Source organism: Carcharodon carcharias, chromosome 11 (genome assembly GCF_017639515.1).
Source record: "Carcharodon carcharias isolate sCarCar2 chromosome 11, sCarCar2.pri, whole genome shotgun sequence".
Lineage (NCBI taxonomy): Eukaryota > Metazoa > Chordata > Chondrichthyes > Lamniformes > Lamnidae > Carcharodon > Carcharodon carcharias.
The window spans coordinates 54,401,052-54,425,002 of record NC_054477.1 but is presented as its reverse complement, the minus strand read 5'-3'; the positions used below and the strand labels follow the sequence as shown (position 1 = coordinate 54,425,002).

At 41.8% G+C, this 23,951-nt stretch overlaps 1 protein-coding gene across 1 annotated transcript in view; it reads right to left on the bottom strand.

Moving 5' to 3' along the window:
* Positions 1-8,275: 8,275 nt before the first annotated feature.
* Positions 8,276-23,951, bottom strand: part of sacs (sacsin molecular chaperone) — a 123,291-nt gene continuing 107,615 nt past the window's right edge. The window contains exon 9 of the mRNA XM_041199255.1: positions 8,276-23,089. Within this exon, the coding sequence (XP_041055189.1) occupies positions 11,523-23,089 (11,567 nt within the window). The 3' untranslated portion in view covers positions 8,276-11,522. The remainder of the gene's footprint in view (positions 23,090-23,951) is intronic.

Genomic DNA, 23,951 nt, shown 5'->3' with positions numbered 1-23,951 from the left:
CTATGTGCGCCGCACAACGTCGTGGCTACTGCCTCGGCTACCACCTCCTCCCAAGCTTTTTTGTCTGGTGTGGTGGCCTCCTCCTGCCAACCCTGGGAGCAAGGGTGTCCTGCCTGACATCCACCTCCTCCAGAAGGATAGTGAGGCACTCATCCAAAAACCTGACCTGCCCTCCCGCCTGACATCTCCAGTTGCTGTTGAGGCCATAGTTCCAGTCTCCAGGCCGCTGGGTATGATTCTCCCCTGGCAGTCTTCAGGGAGTGGTCTCTGTCGTTTTAAACTGCCCACTGCCCACAGTGTTTCCATTGGACCCGGCACCCAACAGGCCCCCATTCCCGCCCGGCTCTTCCCAACCATTGGGAAGGCACGTTTCAAGCTAGGCGGGCCTTAATTAGCCAGCCAGAGTGAAATCAGGGTCGTGGGGCAATCGCAGTTGGGGGCCTGTTTCCTGACCACTCCCGGGCCTGCCAATCACACGTGCCCGCCAAGGGTAAAATTCAGGCCTATGTTACTAAATGAAAGATCCTTGGTTGGTGAACAAACCTTTGATCTCATTATACATGACTGAATGCATAACAAAGAAGTTAGAGAACAAAAACAGAATTACCTGGAAAAACTCAGCAGGTCTGGCAGCATCGGCGGAGAAGAAAAGAGTTGACTGAGTTCTGTTGAAGGGTCATGAGGACTCAAAACGTCAACTCTTTTCTTCTCTCCCCATGCTGCCAGACCTGCTGAGTTTTTCCAGGTAATTCTGTTTTTGTTTTGGATTTCCAGCATCCGCAGTTTTTTGTTTTTACAAAGAAGTTAGAGTATGTATTGGTGTTACTGGTGAAATTGAATGTTCAGGTTAAGTTTAAGTTTATTGTTTATGCTTTTCGAAACAGACCATTGAAACAGGCTTGCCTCTCACTCACTAAGAAGGAGGGATGTGGAGTATTGAAAATTGTATTGTGAATTTTGTCCACTGAAGACTACCAATAGAGGAGTCCAGAGGGAAAATAAAGAAACGCATGCTTTGACAACACCTGCAGCAGTTCTGGATTCTTATTAAATCTTAATGTCTCTTCTTAGGAACTTCACCGTTACAATAACAGAAGTTCTTCAAAATCACCTTGCCAGCAAGTTGGGTGCCTGGTTCTTTAAGTAATGCTAGTGCTGGGCCTTTCTTGAAGCTGAATGTTTGTTCGTTTCTGAGTGACATGCAAATTTGTTGAATTAGTTGAATTTGCTCAAATTTTAAAATATTGCGTCAAATCAGCTGTTAGCATTGTGTGATGTGATGACTGCATCAGTTTAGCTACTTCTGGTGCACGCAGAGGATGCCTGCAGCAGTATTCTTCTCAACCTGGGGCACTGTGCAGGCCACAGAGGAAGTGGTTGTATGTGAAGTGTGCACAGGAAGAAACTGTTCAGCTTTCTTAGTGCCATCTTGAATGCTGCTCCAGATCTGAATTTCGCACCCTTGTAATTTTCCCCTTTACGTTTAAAACTGCCTTGATAATTACGGCAGACTTGACCAAATGAGTAAGGTGATGAGGCATATGAACAGCAGGATAATGGTTGGGATTTTCTGGTCCCGCCATTGGCGGGCATTATCACGGGTGGGTTGGGAAAATTTGGAGAGTCCTTGACTTCTAATGGCTCTCCAGATTTTCCTGTCCCACCCACGACGATGTCCGCCTGTGCCGGGGCTGGAAAATCCCATCCAAAGTGTCCTCCCCCTTCATATGTCCAGTGGTATGTTTTTGTTTTGAAGTGTCCAATTTGAGCCAAGTTCTTCTATTTAACTGGAAGTACACTATTCAACTTATTTTGGGGTCTCAGTTTGGTTCAGCCCAGAATCTTACTATCAATATGAAGGTTCCCCCTCATCCAGGCCATCGAGGCACTAGCAGGTCAGCCAGGTGGCTTTGTCAAGAGGAAGAGATTCCATTCGATGATCGTCCAGATAGTTTGTGACCATAAGACCCAGATACTGCAAATCGTGCAAGGTACACTGGCAGCTCCCATGATGCCTACATCCTCAGACATTCCCAGATGCCAAGGCTACTCAGTGCTCCAGCTCAACTGGTTGGTTGGCTGCTGGGTGACCAGAGCTATCCGTTGAAAAGGAGACTTACGGCGCCTCTCCAACACCCAAGTACAGAGGCAGAGCAGCGTTATAATAGGGGTCATGCTTCCACAAGGCAATGATAGAGAGGACTATAGGTCTTCTGAAGGTGCTCCTCCGATGCCTGGATCATTTAGCAGGAGCACTACAATACCCTCCACCACAGCCAGTGTCATTGATAGTGGTTGCATGCTGTGCTCTCCACAATCTGGCACTGGTAAGGAGGGGCGCACTGGAAGAAAAGGATGTTGAGGCAGCTCCACCGACCACAGAGGATGAATCCAGTGGTGAGACAGAAGAGGAGCATGGTGAGGAGAACGCTGAGGACATGGAGGCAGACCTCTGGATCCTTCAGGGAGGCAGGGACACCAGGGATGCCTTGATCCAACACTCCTTTAGCTAGGCTGCCAAAGATCTGCTCCCACCTCATGCCCAGGTGGCCACCTCCATCCTGGATGTTTGAAATGATCCTTTCCTTTGAACTCAACATCCAATCAGTGCCTGTGCAATGAAGTTTAGAGACACTCACGTCCAGCATTAGATACTGGTGTACCCTGCACCTACAAGACTAGTGAAGCATACTCAGGCCGTTAAGACAAAAACAAAATTTATATCATTTTGTCACTCACATCAAGTGAACAGAACTATATCTGGTGTTAATGTCCACACCAATAAACCCATTAACAAAACATGGCAGAACAGAAGGTTACCCGTGAACAGTCCCTCTTTGTGCTCATGGTGCAGTAAGTTTATATGTGCGAGTCCTGCATCTTGTAGCCCACCCCCACCCACCCACCCCTCGCTGGAAGCGGCATTGGAGACAGCCTGCTGACTCTGCTGTCCTGTTGGCCTTGTTTACCTTGGCGATCGTCCTCTGACCAGTGGAACCTGTGCTGGCACCGCCTGGGAGGTGGCAGACAGTGCCATGACTGGTATCCCACCAGTCGTCGCAGCCTCATCAGATACCACAGTCACTGGCAAATGGGTGGAGGAGCTGCTGCTGTCATCCAGAGCGCCCTGAGAGAAGCCCGCAGAGATGGCAAGCAGGTTGTGCACCAATGTGAGGTCGCTCTGGACCTTGCTGAAAGCCATTGATGGACGGGCACCTAGCTGTGATACTGAGTGCCTCATCCACCTCTCACACTGGCACTGACCACCTGAGGTCAGTGCCTGTGTGGGGGCTTGCAGGTATGTGCACAACCCCAGGAATCCCTAATTCTCTCCCTGGAGCTACTCTCCATGAGAGTCAGCACTGTCTCAATGGAGGATGCAGTATGCTCGGTGCTAAGAGCCAACTCAGTGATCATGTTCCGCATGGACTCCTCCACAACAGGGGCCATGGCACGCATACCCTCATGGATCTCCGCCAGATCCTCCTGCACATCCCACTGGACATCCTGCATCTGCCGCCTAATGGACAACTCCAGAAACTCATAATCTTCCTTCTGTTCAGCATGATCCTGAACCCCAGCAGTCCCCCAACTGCTGGCGCTCTGGGCACTCTCTGCCTTCGCCTGCTCCTCAAACAAGTGTGAAGTGCCCTCACCGCTGTCCACGACCTTCTAGTCGCTGATCTAACGCCCACTGAGGTGTTTGTATCTGTGCTGGTGCCTGGTTCAGAGAGCAGGTGAGACATAGGTGCATCTAAAGCCCCGTGATCCTCTGGCGTCAAAAATGGCTCTTCGGGGTCCTGCATTCGAGTGCAAGCTGATAAATCTAAGAGAGACAGTGAAATGTCATTAGCTTAAGTCATCATACTGTCACTGTACATGCCAGGCACCCTGGTGAGACAATGGAGATCTGCATCATGGTGCCATCGTCATTCAATGGTCAATGGGGACTCCAGGTTCAAGGATCCCATTAATGATGAGACTACATAAGAATGTTTGCACCATCTGACACTCTTACCTCTGTGCACTGCACTCCTGCCTTCATTAGAGATCCTTGCCTCTCCATGATTGGCTGACCGAGGTGGGTGGTGGCTCTCCAGCTCCAATGCATCCATTTCATACCTCGTCATGATTGGGAGGTTTGGGGGGCCTCCGCCTGTCTTTGATCTCTTGATAGTGCTATAGATCCTCATCTCCTGAAAGGAGAGAGCAGCATTGATTAGTCCAATCTCTATCTGCAGCACCATTGCAGCCTGGCCAACCCTAGCTGAGGAACAGCTCGCTGGGCACATCCGAGTCGTGACCCTTGACCCACAAAGCACTCAGTCCAAGCAGCCAGGGCTCACCCCCTTGGCAGGCTACGGCATCATTGACAGTTGGCGTTGAGCTCCATGGGGGGATGGCCAGCCCTTAACACTTCTTCACATTGATCCACGCCAACGCGGTACTCACACTTGTCGAGCACAGCAGGTTGTTGAACCTTTTGCGGCACTACATCCATGTGCACCACACAACATTGTGGCTGCTGACCTCAGCCGCCACCTCCTCCCAGGCGTTTTTGGTCAGGTGCAGTGGCCTCCTCCTGCCATCCCTGGATACAAGAGTGTCCCACCTGACACTGACCTCCATGAGGACTGCGAGCCACTTGTCCGAGAAACGGGGAGGGCCAAGTGCCCACCCGACTTGCCCTCCCACCTGACATTTCCTGCCACTGGTGAAGTCATTGTTCCAGTCTCAGACTGGCTCTAAAGATTCTCCCCTGGCAGCCTTCAGGGAGCTGCCTTTACCGGGTTTAAAGCACCTGCCAGCTCACCATTGGACCCAGCACCTGACAAGCTCTCCACCCCCACCCCCAGCCAACCATTCAGAAGATGCGTTTCACACTGGATGGACCTTAATTGGCCAGCCAGCATGAAATCACGTTTGCAATGCAACTGCGGCTGGGAGCGGATTCCACATCCGCATCTGCCAACTTGGTGCTCACACCAAGTGTGAAATTCAGGCCAAGGCTTCTCCAGGGTTTCTTGGCAATTGGGAGAACCCAGTGGAAATTCAGAGCTTACGTTTTGACTTTGTTTTTTTTTGTTTTGAAACTTTTTTCTCCCCCCTCTAGATTATCAGCTACTATTTGGAGAAAGAAATTTTAAAATATATACCAAAAAGTAAATGACAATTCCTTCAATTCACTATAATATCAGCACATCACAACAAACTTCTTAATCAAATGATTGAATAATTGAGCACCAAATAAATGAAAACTTTCCTTTGTTATATTCAGTTCAAAAGTAAATACAAGCCATCCTACTCTTGCTCATGCCACAGTTTGCCTGTTTTAATGCTTCTCCAAAAGAGCAACCTGATGGCTAGTATTGTGAGAGGCGGCAGGCCTACAGTACAAAAACCCAATATTTTATGGTTTTTCAAATGTCCATCTGCTCTTGTCTTAAAAGATGCAATGATCTCTGCTTCAGTTACTGCCTGTGGTAAAGAAAGAATTATATAATTATAAAATGGCTACAGGGCACACTAACCAATGTGTCATGTGGCGCACTTCTGCTGTGGGCTGAGCACGCCATGCTGAGCACTGCAGCATCCGATTATCAAATTTTCTCGCCCAAAAACAATTTATTCAGAGGTATTCAAAACTTGGAAGCACATACACAGGAGCATGTTTAATATGACTTCAAAACTAGAATGACCAAGAGATTGTGCTAATGAAATAAACAGTTTATAAAAGGGGGAATTACTATCCTAAAACAAACTTTTTTCTGGACTGATTTTCTCCTTCTAAAACTCACACCTTTGTTTTGCTGTGTGAATCGTCATAGATGTTGTACTGATGCCACCTTCAGGCAGTTCAAAGTGGAACAATTGCTGCCAAACTCAGATTTTTCATCGATGTGTAAAAATGTAAGACAAGTTTTTAGTTTCAAGTACAAGTTGAATTGTGACACCTTTACCTTTCTACTATATTGTTGTTCAAAATGAAGCTTTTCAGGTCACTAAGAACTGGCAGGTTTCCATGTCAGAATTATCATGCATGAGGCGTCCTTTTCTATTCAGTCTCATATATTTATATTTAAACATATGAAATCGCCTATGCCAATTAGAGCCCAAAGACCTGTTTCAGACTCCTTCGGCAAACTGAATCGCAACAGAGCACAGCATGCAATGTAAATGTTGGTAAATGTACGGCATGTATCACTTTTCCCAGCCGCACAGAAGTTAAACTAACTGACCACTGGAGGCTGCCACCAAACTGATAAGCACAAAATGATAAACTCATCTGAATGTAGAATAAGAAGCAGCATTAAAGATGCAATTAATTGTTTGTTCAGATTTTTAATAGAAGATACATATATTTTAAATTTCTTCCCAAGAACTTTAGTTTAAAATTATATCACTGGTAAGGATATTTTGATTCACAGATGTTATTTATGTGGACCTCCAGAAGCAACTTGGTTCTGCACAAACTGAAAGGTCAAAGAATTGGAGGTAACTTCATTGGGATGCATTGGTCGGGAGGTAGGAGACAGAAAGCTGATTTTTTTTCCGGTCCCAAAGAGACAGGTTAAGGAGGTGGGTCTGGGGGCAAAGTTGTAAAATAGCGGGTCAGCTCCCGTCTCCGACCGATCTTGCGGAGTCAACGCGACAGTGTAAATGTGCCTCGCTGCGGCGGATAGGCAATTAGGCTCATTAATGAACCAAAACAAAAATAAAAATACCTGGAAAATCTCAGCAGGTCTGGCAGCATCTGCGGAGAGGAAACCCGTTCTGTTGAAGAGCCATACAGACTCGAAACGTTAACTGTGTTCCTCTCTGCAGATGCTGCCAGACCTGCTGAGTTTTCCCAGGTATTTTTATTTTTGTTTCGAATTTCCAGCATCCGCAGTTTTTTGTTTTTATCATTAATGAACCATTGGGCGAACGTTGATGGTGCTGCCAGGCGCAGAGTCCAGCCTTTCAATGGAGGCAGCCACCTGTCAACAGGTTGGGGGGAGGGTGGCATTAACACTCACCCCCGCACAGAGCCACCGGGGTACAGCCTGTTTCCTTTCACACTGATGTTGTGACAGGTGTGTCCATGCAGTGTTTTGATTTTTTTTCCCCCAATGCTGCAAACAGCGCCTCTGTTTTCAGGCACCCTCGCGGTTTTCCTGCCTGGTTGTCATGGTGGGAGCTGCCAGCCGGACATCACCGTCAGTCCTCCGACTGGACCTCCCACTAAGCCGGTCCACCCGGCACCCTTCATTGGATGCGGCTCCAGTGACGGCTTGCTGATTGGCCGCCTCCGGGAAGACTGTAGCCGATGCCCTGCCACCTCCGGATCGCCCACCCGTAAACCAATCCAACTGGTTAAATACAGTCTAGAGGGGGTAAAAGGTAAATATTCGCAGGATCTGACAGGTGGGTCTTAGGGATCCGTACTGAGGCCCCAATGAAGGAATGGAGAATTGTATATCCAAGATTTGTTTATTTGTTCCTGGGATGTGACCTGTAAATGATAGATGGTTGGGATGCAGATAGTTGCATATTTCCTCCTGAGGAATAAAGTGTGGCCTCACCTAAAATGAAGAGTAAATTTGAGTAGATTATAACTTGAGTACATTTATTCTGTCACTTGATGCACACGGGTCACCGGGGGGGGGGGGGGGGGTGCAAGAATGGCATACTCTACCCATTTATCTGTGTTCCAATCACTGCGATCCTCACACATGGTCTTCAATTGAGTATTGGAGCACTGAACCCTTCAGAGAATAGGCCCTTTAATATGCCAGTTGAGATCCTATGACATACCCTGCTTGTCATATTGACTGTTTTCCCAAGATACAGCAGAGTGATCAGATACATTTTGGATTATTTCGCGGGGCCAGGAAGAGCCCAAGACCAATTTCATCCCCAGTGGTTTTTCTGTTTGGGGCAGCTTATTGAATCTTCCACTTTATCCAATTTTGAAAAGATTATAGGATGAAATCTATCCCTCCACCACTTAATGTAATGAAAACTATTTCCAATAGAAACACAGCTTAGATATATGCGGATGGACAGCACATTACGATTGTGTTGAGCTGTGTTGCATTAAGATTGATGCTTATCACTATTCACCACTGGGAAAGAAACATTAAAGGGCATTTTGTAAATCTAGTCCTTGTTAACTGTCATGGCGTATTAGGGAGAAGCTGATTTGCAGGTAATTATTACACAGTTAAAAGCAGCATGTGTTATATTGATATTATTGTTCTCGGACTTACAATAATAGAGACAATTGTTTACTGAAGTTATTTTATTGGAGTTGGTACTTGGTACATCAGCTGACAGTGCTATACAGCTCCAAATTCAGAAGCAGTACTAAAATCATTCTTCAAAAATGCATTTCTCATCACAGCAGCCTGTACACAATCTATCAGCTGCTAGTAAACATCACACCATAGTCTTGCAGTAACAGTTCTGTCAAATATACACAACAGCAAAATTGACTCAGGCAGTATGTTTTACGTGATCATGGTACAATGTACCTAAATAGTACTGAAGTTGCTATTGAATGTCAAGAAAATATAATGGTTAACATGCTACACAGTCCTGACTGTGTTTTAATATCCCGAGTACTGAGCACATATTTGTGCTTAAAGTCACTGACGTATGCGCTAACATAGTTGTGACAGCAATTGTGAAATCCTAACCCCAGAGAATAAAAGTGAGCGAAGTACAACAAATAATCAGTGTACATAAAGCACCCGAGTGTTTCAAATGTCGCTGAGTAGAAAACTAGCACAGATATTACATGTGTTCTTAGAAATCAGTGAAGTGTCACTTTTATAGAACATTGTGCTTAGTCAGAGATTATGGCTAACTCTGCCTCAGTTTCTCGTTGAGGAAAAAAATATGCTTAAAAACAGAATTCTTTCCTCAGAGAGAATGTAACAATAGGATTAAACCAGTAAAGGACGACTGTTGACACTATGAAACACTATGCATGAGATTCCACAAGGTAATGAGTGGGAGTTAACATGAATGGCCTATATCTTCTATTTCTTTCATGGGATGTGGGCATCACTGGCAAGGCCAGCATTTGTTGCCCATTCCTAACTGCCCTTGAACTGTGTGGCTTGCTAGGCCATTTCAGAGGGCAGTTAAGAGACAACCACATTACTGTGGATCTGGAGTCACATATAGGCTGGACCAGATAAGGACACCAAATTTCCTTCCCTAAAGGGGCATGAGTGAACCTGATTGTTTTTAACAACAATCAATGATAGTTTCATGGCCATCATTACTGAGGCTAGCTTTCAATTCCAGATTTATTCTTTGGATTACTAATCCAGTGACATTACCATTATGCCACTATCTCCCCTTATGTTTGTTCCTGGATAATGTAATGCTGGAAAATGTGTTCAGTATGGTGTACAGGAGAAGCTATCTTTTCAACAGAAAAATTGTTAACCATCTTTCAGCAGAAAAGCTGGAACAGTACTCAAAGTCAGAAAAAACCCAAACATTAGTTCTAAATGTTTCCAGTACTGAAAACACATTTCAAGTCAATTAACTAGGATGCCAAATAAAGTGGCTAATTCATATATAAAACTAAAAAAATAAAACGCAGATCCTGTTATCACATTCATTACAAACAATAATGGCAACCAAGTTAACCCATCTCTTCGATAATTTCTAGAAACATGTGGACATCGTAAACAAAATACACAAAACACATTAATATATAAATGCAGACCAGCACCTTTACCATTTGTTCACTAATATAATACAGTAATATAAAATTAAAACTGAAAATACATTAAAACACACCTCATCTGCATAATGAATGACAGAAACTGACTGAAAATGTCATGCAAAGTAGTCAAAAATATATCTGCCCATTAGGCCTCACTATTGAATTAGTGAGCAAAGTGTTTTTTGGAAAATTTGGGTCAGTAAGTACACAAACACTTCGAAGAACATAAATATTGCACAATGCTGCATGTATAAAATGAATTTTTTTTCATCATACAATTAAATAGAATTTTCAAGTTTTAAACTTGAAAAAAATTGCTAACATTTCATTAATTCTGTAAAACTATGGTGTGAAACATATTGTTATAGTCCAATGTTAGGACCCAGGCCATTTTGTGAATACTTAGAATGTGTAATACGTGTAGTGTCTAGACTTCTATTGTATATATTTGGCAAAAACATGTTTGCATAATAACAGCCACTTGGAGTTCAACTGCAAGCATTACAGAAAATTAAATCTTAACCTTCTCCCTAACCCCCAAAGGAGCATGTAGGTCAAGAAATTCTTCAAATATTCTAGTGCAAGTTACTATAACCTGTCGCAATAATTTAAGGCATTAAAACAATGAAAAGTAAGCTCGCCCGTATTTATATTGGGAACAGTAGCTCAATTGCAGCAGCTGGACATGTTTCCACTTTACCCTGGACTGCAGTGCTCCAGCTGATGAAATACATTAGACATCACAATGTTTCACCACTGTTACAATCAGATGATGCATGAAAAAACTGTTTCAATCATGCTTTGCCAGTTTCATTTGGACATGGAACTATTTTGTTAAAAAGAAAACTTAAGTAGAAATATCACCTTTAATGAAGAACTCTCTCAAGGCAAATAACAATAACTAGAAAAGCGTTACTCAAATACAATAGTGCAGAGAAAAATACGATGGTCATTTGGAGGTTTTATTTGGGGGTTAAGTCACTGAAATACTTCATTCGACTGAGCAGATGGCAATGGCAGATAAATGATCAGAGTACTAATTTGAGCTGAACATGATATAGCTCTGTACCATAAAATATTTTCTTTTACTGAATCAGACTTTATTTAGGATCTTCTTTGTGTATGGCTTATAATTGAACATCCTGACCTTTATGAAATTACATTTATATATTATGTGGAGCATTGAACCAATTGTGGAAAACAATCTCCTGCACCAATGAAGGGCTGTTCTGTATCTAGGTGACATATCAGATAATCTAATTCTTTTCAAGATACTTTGCATGATAAAAGCAAATTGTTGCATTTTCTTTTCTTACAGCAGTTTCATATGTACAGCTTGAAAAATGTAGACTAACTGCTATTGTTTGGTGCATATATAAAAGAAAATGTATTTTCTCCATTTCAAAAACACATTAGGCTCAGAACCACTGCAATGAGTGCTGTGCTGTAGAAGAAATGCGGTGAATTGCTTTACTCATACTACAATCAACCTTAAGCTGTCCGTTTATATTACTGGAAATTACATATTTCTGGCTGGAGATCTGTATCTGAGTTCAGCTTTTAAATATTACCAGTTTTATTTTATTAAACAAAATAATTGAATATGCTAAATGAACATTAGTAGGTGTGAAGGTTAAAGAAGGAATAAACTGTAAATGATCATGTCAATCATTTTTCCCCAGTTAACAAAATGGTTTTGCTTGCATTAAATGCTGGGAGCAGATGGAAATGTGATTATAATGGGCATTTTCCCTGGTTGGTGTTCATGTATTTGTTATTCTCACTGAGTGAGATCTTATAGTTTTTGCTGAATGAAGTTTTCCAGTTTTATGATGATCCGAGCAGTACACTCCATCACTCTCATTGCAACTTCAGATGTGAATTTATCATTTGGAATCAGGGGAAAAGGGAGGAGATCTGGATACCGGGTCCTCAATCCGTCAACACCATATGCTTCCAGAGTATTTACATCAATTGCAAGTCCTACCAGACTTTGACTGTATTCCTCTACTTTCTGTGCAAGTGCAGTTGGTTTGACATCTTTGTCAGACTTTCCTTTAACTGCATATTCAGCTGCTATCAAAGCAAGTTTTGCTGCTAAGTAGCACTTGAAACACACCCACTCATTGGCATTTTTATGCAGGTCATTCCTAGCTGCAGAGAAGTTTGCCCGAGCTTGTCTGAGCCATCTTCGTGCCTCTATGGGATTGCCCACAGTTTTGTAAGTAGGAGGTACAAAAAATCGTGAGGAGTGTGATGATCCTGGTGCTGAAGCAAACCTGCCTTTAAAATGCTGTCTGTCAGATTTATGGCTTGTTGCTTCCTGATTCCATGAAGTATAAAATCTCTGAAATGAAAACTTTTCTGACTGGAACCGAGCAGATGAAGAGGGATATGTTCTTCTTGATGCTCTATCTGTGCTAAAATCAGAGCCTCCAACACCTTGTTTTTCCAGTCTGTTGATTTCGTTTTGCAGATGCTTAAAGACTTCTGTTGCAATCTCCAGATTCTCTGCATTTTTATCGGGATGCCATTTTAGATATAACCGCCGGATAATCTTTTTCCTTTCTGGTTCAGGCAGCCTCCAAGCTTGCTCTAACACAGCTGTAACCTCTCGAAGAATTTCAGGCAAAGCATGTAGCTTAATCTTCTTTGGAGACTGGTGCCTTGATGTTGGCAGTCTGTGGCTTTCCCTCCCAGGAAAATGGGGAGGAATTGGCCTGAGGCCTGGCGAAAGGCATTCTGTGGGACTTGTGGGCGTGGTTGGAGTACTGTCTCTTCCTTGGGAACTTTCATCAGGCCTCGAAAATTTATACAGATCAAGAGAACTCACAATTTTATACTCGCTATAGCCAATATCAATTTGAAAATACTTTCCCAGAAAGCTAGAATTCTCATCTCCTTCCCTTTCTACTTCTTGTACAATAATGGCATAAGTATAGGTTGGCTGGTATGATCCATATATATCACCACCTTCAGCATCAACAAGATATCCAACATATTCTCCTGGGTAGAATACATTCATAGGGTCCATAAGGAGTAAGTAATGGATTTCAGCTGGTATCGGTGTACCTGGCAGAGGCAGTTCAAGTTTTGAAGGCTCAGTAGAGGAATCATACTTAACACCTAAATTGTCAAGTTTCTCATTGATTCTATAGATGTCATTGCAGCCAAGCATGGCTATCAGGTAGGAGGTATCTAAAATCAAGTTGTCAGTTGCAGTTTTAAGGGTCATCGCTAAGGCTAAAAGGAAATTAATATCCTTGCTCTCTGCATGCTGGATGTACAAGTGGATCACTGCATTTCCGTATCTCTTCAGGAATGCCAATGTTTCACTCTTACTGTGAGGGATTGGACTACATCCTTTTACTCGAAGGCTTGTCTGCAGTTTCTCAAAGCAAGAAACTTTCAAACCTTCACGCAAGGCCTTGCAGAGTCGACTGGCTTTTTCCTCATTTGCTAGATAGGCGTTGTCATTTTCATGCTTCATTATCCGGATGAGTCCTGTGATGAACTGTTCAGAAGAGAGCAGCAACTGCAGGCGACCTTGTAGTGAACAGAGTGCTCCAAATTGACATATATTTGGTGTTTCTTCATCCAGGATCTCTTCCAAGATTCCGCTAAGTAACCTTGGTCTCAGTTTTGAAGGAAGTAACATGATTAGCTTTGTATGAAAGGCATGGTCTTTGCCCAGATAACACTGGCTGAGATCTACAAGCATTAGAACACCCACATTACCTTGCATTCGGCTTTTATAATGTGGAGCATCATCAAAAACCAGTATATTTGACTTTGTCAATCTCCCATCATTACTTGGAAGATAAAGGCCTAATTCTCGAATATTATCAAGATCAAGTCTGACCTTTATCGGGTCATTCTGAAGGCTCTTAAATAATCCAGAAACGACCCTTTTGACAGTTCGCATTTCATTTGGCTCTAGCTGTTTCCCTTCAGATATTTTAAATATACGTCCAAGAACCTCAACATACTGTCTTGTTGAAACAATATCTTCTGTACCCAAAAGTTTAAACAATTGGTGGAAAGTGCCAAGTTCTAAAGGCAATTTGTAGAGGTATGGTTTAAAATCAGACTCATGCTCAAGATTTATTACAACCTCTTCAGGCTTAAGTAGTTTCCAGCCATCTTCAACCATAACAAAGGCAACACCTCGAAGATGGAAGCGGAAATCTTTTTTTTCTGCATTCAGAAATTCATAAGTGCTGCGTAAGACTTTGACTCTTGTTTTTATCATATCATCTTCTGGGGATGCAATGTTACAGACGTTTTTGCAGTTACTAATGACTTTGTCAGGTGGAGGGTCCAGACTGACATTTAGCATTGCCAGGACCTCCTCTACTTGTTCCTGGTTACCAAGTTTGCTATCTTCTTGTTCCCTAATACTTGAAGGTATTGCCTTTTCTGGAAGAATTGGGCATGATGTCCACAACAATTGCATTACATCAGTTTGCTTGAATTTGGGGTTGACCTGAGACCCACTGAACCGTATTAGAGGGAGAGTCCCATTCAATTCTTGAAATTGAGGATGAAGTTTCAAGAGATCTGCTGGAGCCCGTTCGGGATAGATGAATGGAATCATTGAAAGGTCCTTAAGAAAATTTCCAGAGAACAGGTCTGTCCTTTCTTGAAATATATGGTTTAACAGGACATCAACCTTGTTCTGTATTGTTTCTTTGGACCAATTCTCTGATTGAGCACGAGCTCCAACCTCCTTAGCAAACTGTAACAGCTGTTGTTGGGAGACTGTGTACTTCAATCCAATGTTTCGAAAGAATGTTATCCACGATGTAAGGAATGCAGCACGGTTCTTAGGTTTCTCAACTTGCTCCAGTTTCCGAAAAAAATCTTGAGAAATGAAAGCGTGTTCTGGCAGCATAACTTGAAAAACATTTTCTGTTTTGTCATAAAAGTTATTTGCAGGCTTTAAGCGGTAGAACGAGTCTGGAATAATTGCAAGACCTTCAAGTTTTTCAAACAGTTGCTCCCTAATTGCTGTACCTTCATCCAGGTTGGAAAGTTTCTTCTTCAGATGTACCAGATGTTCAGTCTTCGCTGAACTGGATAGGTTATCGAACTTTGGCAGCAAGTGCTTCAAATATACTTCAAGGTCATCTATAGGAATACAATCAAGGAAAGCATACAGATCCTTCAGATGGGGATTATCTGCAAGAAATGCAAAGGAAGTGGACAGTGCCCATCTATCTATTCCAGTTAGAGGAATGCTCTTTGTTAGAACAAAGCATGACCCATATTTCAAAATGCTGACGTAGTTGCCATTAATGGCCTTATAGCAAGGCAGAGACTTCAGAATCCTTATGTCATCTTGGGCTGTCAGTTGTTTCAAGTTGCTATTGAAGTACATCAGAAGCACTTCAAAGTCATTGTCAGACAAGTGGTCTGTCCTTAGTGTTGATGTTCGGATCATATAATCGAGAGAGTTTAGAATGCTTTCAGGACTCTCAACATTTGCCATGTGCAAAGCCAGCTGTGAGACTAAAATGTTCTCTTTAGAGCAAATTTTACTCAAAGCTAGTTGAATGCAGCCTGCTTTCATCAGTGTATTGAAAACTTTATCATTTTGACCATTTGGATAGATGCAGACATTCATCAAACTGAGAGGTACTAGAACATCACTCTCTGGCACTAGCATCCTGTTGCTGGAAACGGTGAATTTTGTACCAGGCAACAAAGCCCAGTCTTTTAACACCTCAGTGATAGTTTCAAATGTTGGCCTAATCTCTGCCTCACCTTCCTTAACCGAAATTGCATCACTAATGAAATGCCAGCAGTTCTTCAACCAGGATTCACTTCCAAAATTATCTTTCCATTTCACAACAGATTTTGTTCTATAATCCCTAGGCAGCACAAATGATAGCAGCTCAGCAAAGCTGCTTATGTCAAAAGCTTTTGCAACACCACAATTGAGCAGGATGTTATTGTACTTCATGTAAAGGGTGTTCATAAATAGTTCTTTACGTGATGGAATCAACTCATGGTAAGTTGTCAGGAACTTTGGACGTTTTGCATCAAAAACTTGTAGAACATTATCTAAAGTAATGAGAAGAGGGAGCCCTTCAACTCGAATCTCATTCTCTTCTGAATCTTTGAAGCAGTAGTCAACCAGAAGTTTCAAGTTGTGAAAAAGCTTTAAGGTAGTTTGGTGTAATCGACATGGTAACTTTCCAAGATGACAGCTTGAATCAGGGGATGTAAATGAGTTCAAGAATTCCCGGACATCAGCAGGTGTTACATACACCACTGGAATCCCTGATTCCTGAAAACAGTGGTAAATGTTGGAAGTTTCATCAGAGCTGTAGACTAAGTTAAATCCTATGTCAAGTAGCAGATTTTTGAGCCTGTAAACATTTTCAGCAATGGTTTTCCGTACTGCAATATTGTATTCGGTGCTTTTCATGTGCTGTAGTTCATCTTGGAGCAAATTGTCAAAGAACGTTCTGGTTCTGTTTGTTGTGGATGTATTTACCCAGCTAATAAAAATTGTAGGCTGCAGTTCTCCACTGTCTGCATTTGGTATCCGGACAACTGGTAGAAGACGCTTGAGATCGTCATGAAGACAACAATAGACAGATCTCACAAGGCAGTACCAATCTGGCTGTATGTCAGGCTTGTTAGCAGCGAAGAAGGTCATAAATTTTTTCATTAAATCCTTCAAAACATGAGTGGGCGTATTTTGCAAGACTGTTATTGTTGGGTCCGAACCTAGAAAGTAGCGCTTCCGTATCTGTACCAGCAGCTCCACATAAGCTGGAGCAATCAACGTCGTCATAAGGTTATTGTTCCAATCACTACGTACTCCGACACCATTGTCATCCCGCCACAAATTTCTCCTGGCCGAATCCAAAGCAAAATGCCCATTTACATGAACAGGTAATCCTGTTTCCAATGACAATGGCAGAAAGCAGAAAGCTCTGTAAGGCTTTTTGTAATTATGACTGATGCAGGCAGCAACTCCTCCTCGGGGGAAGAGTGTTATGTCTTCATTTTTATGAGCTGATATAACAGTCTTTGAAACTTTCTCAATGTTTGAGAAACCTGATCTGTTACAGACTAACCAGGTTGTAAGATTGCCTTCAGAATCTTCAATGTCCATAGCGTAAGTAATTTGATGCACTGGTATCTGGCTAAGTTGTTTCCTTTTATTTACACTATCAAGTACAGATGCGTGAAACTGCTTCCGTTTCAACCTGTCACCATCTGTAATTTTGGCTTTCACAGAATACAGAACATTTAGGTTCCCAGTTGTCTTCTCAATATCACAAATGGAAATCTTCTCCATGTGATTTAAAAACATTAGAAGCTCAGCTCCATCACTTCGCAGTTTGTCCAAAAGATTCTGAACCATTTGATCTGATACAGGAACTTGACAGATTTCAGATGTTTTGGCCATCTCGGCATTTCTTACTGGAAACCTAAACATGGTAGCATTTTCAAGTTTGAAAAGATTGCCTAGAAATGGGTTCAGTACATCTGTAAATTGGGTTCTGAAGTCTGAATCCAAATCTCTAAACATGCGCCCAGGGCTAACATTGGTAGATCCAGGAGCATACCTTGCATGGGGATCAAATATGCAGAGTACGTCATTGTCGGAAATAAATGCTGGGCAGTCTGTTATATGGTAAACGGAATTGAATCCTATTCCATATTGCCCAGTCTTACCTGGATTCCCTTCCTTTGTTCCTCTTCCAAGGTTCTGAATCCCTCGAATATCATCTTCTGTGAATGGTTGGTTGTTGTACACACAAATTGCAGGACCTTGAAGGGGTGCCCACTTCTCATCAAAGATTCGATCTCCTGGATGTTGTCTAGGATCGAAGATAAAGTAAATTTCAGTGGCTTTAGCATCATCTGCATTTTGAAGTAGCTCCTTCAGCATTTCTTTCTCAGAAGGATAAGCATTGAGAATGCTCTTAATTCTGCTGGTTAGCTTCTCTTTCTGTCCAAATTCACTGCCAAGGGTGGTAAAACAAATATTTGATGCATAACGTTCTAAAGCTTTGTGGCGCTTTGGTAGAGCTCCAAGTTTAACAGCTACCTCTCTTGGTATGTCAGGATGGCAGTATTTCACAGTTTTATCACTCACTCTTATCCAAGGACAATCATTGTAACACAGAGATTTAGCTGGAACAAGGAACCGCTCACTATCTGGTAACAGAAGGGTTCCATATTTTCTCTTGCAGTAGTCTCGATTTTTCTCCCTAATGAGACCCCAGACGCCTTCACTAATGATTCTTCGGCAAAGCTGAAAATTAGACTCATTTAGAGATTCCTGGGCACATTCAGTTTTTAAGACTTGAAGGACAGATGCAAAGTCTTCCACAGTGAATGAGGATTGGACTCCCAGCTTTTCAAAGAACTCACGGAAATTGTTTCTGTACTTATTCGGGAGCTGGTACAGGTAAGGGGTTGCGTCAAAATTGAGGTGGAATGCAACTTTCGCTGACTCAACATAGGTGTTTTCAACCAGAACAAAATTAAAATTCTGAAGCCCCTCATTGATTTGTAACTTTGCAGTTTCATTCTTTAGCATGGCTTCATGAAGATATTTGTAACAAGCATTTGTGATGCTCTCTTGGCAGAGAGTAATACCGTCAAAGGAAATAGCTGCTTTCTTCAACTGATCCAACACTACAAGAATAGGTGGCTTCTTTAGCAACCCAAATGTATCTTTAACACCGGAAGAAAGAGGACCGCATCCTTTACTGGGAGGATTTTCATTTAGAATAGGATGCAGAAGACAAACTACATCCTGGTACTCAGCTGTATAAACCTCCTTCGCTGCAAACATGGTTTCTGGCTGAAAATCATTTCCTTTCCAATGCAATGAGAAACCAGGAGGCTTTTTGAGAAAAGGAAGGAAAGGTATAGACTGAAATTTCTCAGCAAAGTCTTTGGCTCTGTGATCCCGAAACTTTACTTTCTCTTCAATTAAACTCAGTATGATGCTGCTACGCTGGCAAGCTGCTGCATGATCACTTTGATTCAGCACTGCCACCGACTCTGCCCGTTCTAGTAAATCCTCCCATGAAATGTCATCCTTAATCATGCCAAGTTGCACCAGCTTTACTAAACGGACTGGGTTCAAGTAGTCTTGTGTAGTTCCATAAGGAAATCGCCCATCACTTGTCTCATACAGCTTGGCAACTCGGCCTTCTGGATGGATAAGTCTTGAAGGAACGGATAACTGCTGGTGCTCCCCTGAAGATGGTATACAACGGGTAACACGTAGAAACCCTGAAAGCTCCAATACCTTTTCATCAAGAACATAAAGCATCAAAGGATCTCGTAGTTCTGCCTCAATCTCTTCAATGTATGGAAAAAATGCCTCTGTAAAAAACTGCTTCTCAGAAAATGTGTTTTCCAGTAATATATTCTTGCATCCTGCCTCTTCAAAACCAGCTCTAACCCAAGATGGAAGCTCCACAGCACACAATGGCTGAGGCTCAGCCTTCTTGAGGAACTTCAAAAGGATCTTGAAAGCCACAGGCCCAACAACTGGTCTGTGAAGCAAAGCATCATCCAAAAATCTTATGTTTTTGATTGAAACCCAGGAAGTTCCATCTGAGAACACCTCTGTCAGCTTGTTTCCTCTTCCTTTGGCAATATCCTCATAAAGACCTTGCCATACCATAGCAAAGTCATCATGAACCAAGGCAATATCAGGCCACAGGGTGTAATAATTGTAATCAACAAGTTCTGCATTAATAGCCATGTCTCGTAGCACAGCAAGTGCTTCTAAATATGCCTGAACAATCACTTGTCTCATAAATATCATGTTCCATGTCCCTTTTGTATCTGTTTTCCAGATTTCTTTTCGATTGGAGGAAACTGCAAAGCAACCATTGATATGCACAGGCAATCCAGTTTTGATTCTCAAAGGCAAATAACAGAACACTTCTCCATAAGCACTGCCATTTGTTTTAATGCTCCACTTGTTGTCTTCTGTTTCTGATAGCAAAACACTAACAGCCCCACAAGGGACAAGCCCTAATCTCCTCCCATTTTCTTGCAATGAAAATATCAGTGCTTCTCCAGTATCCATGCATGAACATATAAGCCAAGTAGTGGATTCAGTCACTTTTTGTGGTACCTCTTCATTTACCTTTCTGCTCTGAGCTGACTTAGCTGAAACCTCAAAGAAAGGTGTAACTTCATCTTCCGGACCTCTGAACAGTGGTGACTGAAGATCTACAATCCTTCTGAATACATGAAAAAATTCATCGACCACAATTTGCACTATGCAGGCACACCTAGGTGCTTCAGAAGGAAGCTGTCTTGTACTAGCAAGTATTTTCATCAGTTTTGCAGCCTCCTTTAAGATGTTCATGGGTGTTGACACAGCTTTTGACAAACAAGCAATTTTCTTGATGGCAATGATAGTTTGTGCCAAGCCAGGGTCAGGCTCATCTGCTTTTAGGTATTTTAAGAACATGGTGTTTACATTCTGAGAGAAGAGAATTAGTCTGTGACCACACAAGCTAAACTCATCAACCAGAGAATAGATATCTGCTGTATTGTAGGAAACACTGCTAATTTCACTGACTAATGCCTCCTCCTCGACCCTGAAAGGAAGTCTGAAAAGGGTTCCCAAATAGCAGAAGGGTTTTTCAATGGACAGTGGTAAGTCACAACCAAAAACATTCACAAATGGCCTGAACTGATTGAGAAACTTTCTTAACCTCTTCTGGTGTTTGTTCCAATTGATCTTTATCCCAGGATTTGTTTTGTCACGAATATGCTTTGCCAAATGATTAATATTTGGATCAAACATTATCATAAACTCACGGCTCAAAATTATAGGGATGTCTGTAATGTGGTAAACAGAATTGAAACCAAGTCCAAATTTCCCAACTTTGTCAACCTCACTCCTCTTCAGTGATCCACCTAGTCTGGTTATGTTTACAAAGTCAGAATCTGTGAAATCAGAGTTGTTGAATGACCATAGAGCAGGCCCATGGCACACTGCCATTCCTGGATCTAGAAGGTTTTCTCGGATATCTGCATTTCTTCGCATGTCAATCAGGAAGCTACATTCAGTTCCCTCAGCATCATCTGCATTTTGCAGCAGCTCCTTAAAGATATCTGCAACTGATGGGTATTCTTCAAGAATGTTTCTGATGCGCACTGTGAGTGGCTCTCTTTGTCCAGACTGCTCAAAGCCCAGGTTCTCTGGGTTAATAAGCCTGGTGCTAAGGCATGGCACTTGTAGTGCTTGAGCCATTTTCATAGGGATGTCCTCATGTACCAGGTAGATGGGTTCTAAGGAATCATCAAGCAAGTCATTAAGATCATCTACTTTGATGTCACAGTAGCTACAATTGTAAATGGGTTCCATTACCAATCTGTTGGGATCTTTGCTATAATGAATAGGTATTGGAGTATCAAGATTAACTGTGATCTGATTACTATATAACCATCTTAAGATGTTCAGTACCAGAAGTAGGTTTTGTTTACTTTCTTGTTCATTGGTTTCATCAACACACTGTTGTTTGATACTCCTGACAATACTGAAGATGTGCTCAGCATTTATTTCTTCTAGTGCTCCAAAGAATGTAAACAATTTGTGATATTTTGCCATGGTTTTTGGAAGAATATATAGGTAAGGCTCGAGATCAAGATCTTGAATTGGTTTTATAGCTACTTGTCCAGGGACAGAAAAGACTTTCCCTGTCCACACCCAGGGAAATGTCAAGGAGTTGAACCCTTCTTTACCTTTGTCCAGATGGCCCTGCATATATTCATAAATATCAAGCAAGAAATGTTGAAACTGGTACCATTCATCATCATTGAAATCCTTGGAAGTGTGCCAATCAACAACATTTTTCAAATGCCCTAAAACCTTACTCAAACTGGGTTCTGTGGAAAAACCCAACAATTTTCGAACTTCCAAAGAGATGTCCTCCACAAGGGGCACTGCAGAGCCCAACAATACAGCTTCAGATAAATCTCGCATTTCACATGCCTTGTGAAAATTTAATACGTCTCCTTTCCAAGCCAAGGATTGAGGATAATTCAGAGGACGTTTCTTGCAAACTGGAACCCATTTTAACTTTTGCATTATTGTCTTGGTTTCAGTTGAAATTAATAAACTCTTCTGTCTGTGCAGAATTGCAAGTAATGTTTTAGCTTTTTTGATAACCAGATCTTGCTTGACTTTACTATTGCTCTGCAGCACTTCAATTCTTTTGGCCACTTGTACAACTTCTTTTTCACTTAATTGATCTTCATTTTTTAAGCCTATTTGTCTCAGGGCATGTAAGATATCTGGAGTTGAGGTAAAGCTATCTGGTGGAAAAAATGTTTTTTCATCAGCATAAAACAAGTTCTGTAATGTTTCTATTTCAGGATCAAACAACTCGTTAGCTGACATTAATCTTCCCTGAGAAGTAGAAATAAATTTCAAGGACTTCAGCCATTCAACAAACAAAGCATTTTCATCCTTGAGGAAAGCTAAATTGATGAGAATCCAAATCACAATATCTGTGACATCCTTAGTAGAATAAAAGCTTTTTTCAATATCTTGTAATATAATCTTTAGGCAGTCTGTACTTTTTAATTGTTCAATTTTTAGTAAGGTAATTAGCCGAATAGAAGCTTCATCGCTGCAATTTACTACTGGAATAGATAGCCGAATGTCTGATGGGAGCTTTGCAGTGTGATGTAAGACTTTACTGCATTTTAATGCTATAAAACTTCGGCTGCTTTTCTCAGAAACTGGTTCAACTTTGTTAAAGATCATCAGCTCCTGAAGAATTTTTTTGTCTCGCTCATTCACTTCTGGCAAACTAGCTAAGAAACATCTCAATGCAACCTTGTGTGTTGGAGGTAGTAACATAACCTGACTGAAAATCTTTTGTGGTGTTGCTTTATCCAGGATCTGCAACAAGGTGCTAGGCAGAGGAGAATGGATGTATTTTTTCATAAGAGGGTGCTGCAAACATGGGTCTAGTTCTTTAATGACAACTCCACCAAGCTTTTCAATAATCTCTGGTAGGAACTCAGGGAGTTGGGTGTCATTGTCAGATTCCATGATTATGGGGGATGGAGCTCGGAGACGTAAAAGATTGACTGTAGTTTGGGTTTCATCTAAAGGCATCTTAGGGATCAATGGCAATTCCTCAAACAGAGACAGGTCTTCGGGGAAGTTGTGATACAGATATCTCCATACTGTAGTCAACCATGACATGGGTGGATGCTTCTTCTGTAAGTTTCTTGGTGACCACTGCACCATCATCTCTCTGCCAGGCCAGCAAGCATTCACCAATTCTTTAATAAGACGCGCAGAACGATCAGAAGTCATTAATTGCAGTTGTGTACAGAGACGACCTGTATGTTAGTAGCAGTAAAAACAAAAGAGTTAAAATGTGCAATTCATTATTAACTAATAAAGCATTTATGTTAAACATATAAAGTCTAGAAATTGGTGCTGGATTAATAATGGGAACAATACATTCCAGTTTTACAGTATAAAATGGAGAGGAAAAGGTGTCTGAGATACATTAACAACACAAATAAATAGCTATTATTATATTTTAAATTATGGCACAAACTGTAAAATACACTTACAAATAAAATCTCAAACATGGAGAAAATTATGCACAAACTATTAAGACCACTGACATAACTATAACATTGTTCAAGAGATTTATGCATGTTCTTTCCCTCCCTTTCCTCAAGTCTTCACTCATTTATTCTTTGGAAGGTTTCATGTCTCTTCTGACATTATAAGGCTATATCGTGATATGCTCTATGATGCTTGAAAGTATAATATTATTCAATGCTATTCCTAAAGTTCTTCTAGGCAACATTTCAAAAAGTTTTCAGAGCAAACTGCAGTTAGTTGTTAGTTAGAGATTTCAGATTACCTGTAACAAACATCAAAAATAAAATGTCATAATTCTGTGAAAATCCAACAAACGTTTTTTGCTAAAGGAAAGAAAAAACTGTGATATTCATGTTAATAACATAAAATTTCAGTCTATGGGCAGGAATTTACATTTCTCCACAAGGTGAGGGAGGCCAAACAGAAACTGAATGGTCCGTTCACTCCTGCCCTCCACTCTACTCCAGCCCTGCCGTCTCAACTCATTCAATGTGTGGGATGGCCAATTGGTGGCTGTTCAACAGGAAGGAGGCCAATTAGAGGAACAAAGGGGGGGTCCGCCCTGAATCATCACTGTAGGACAGG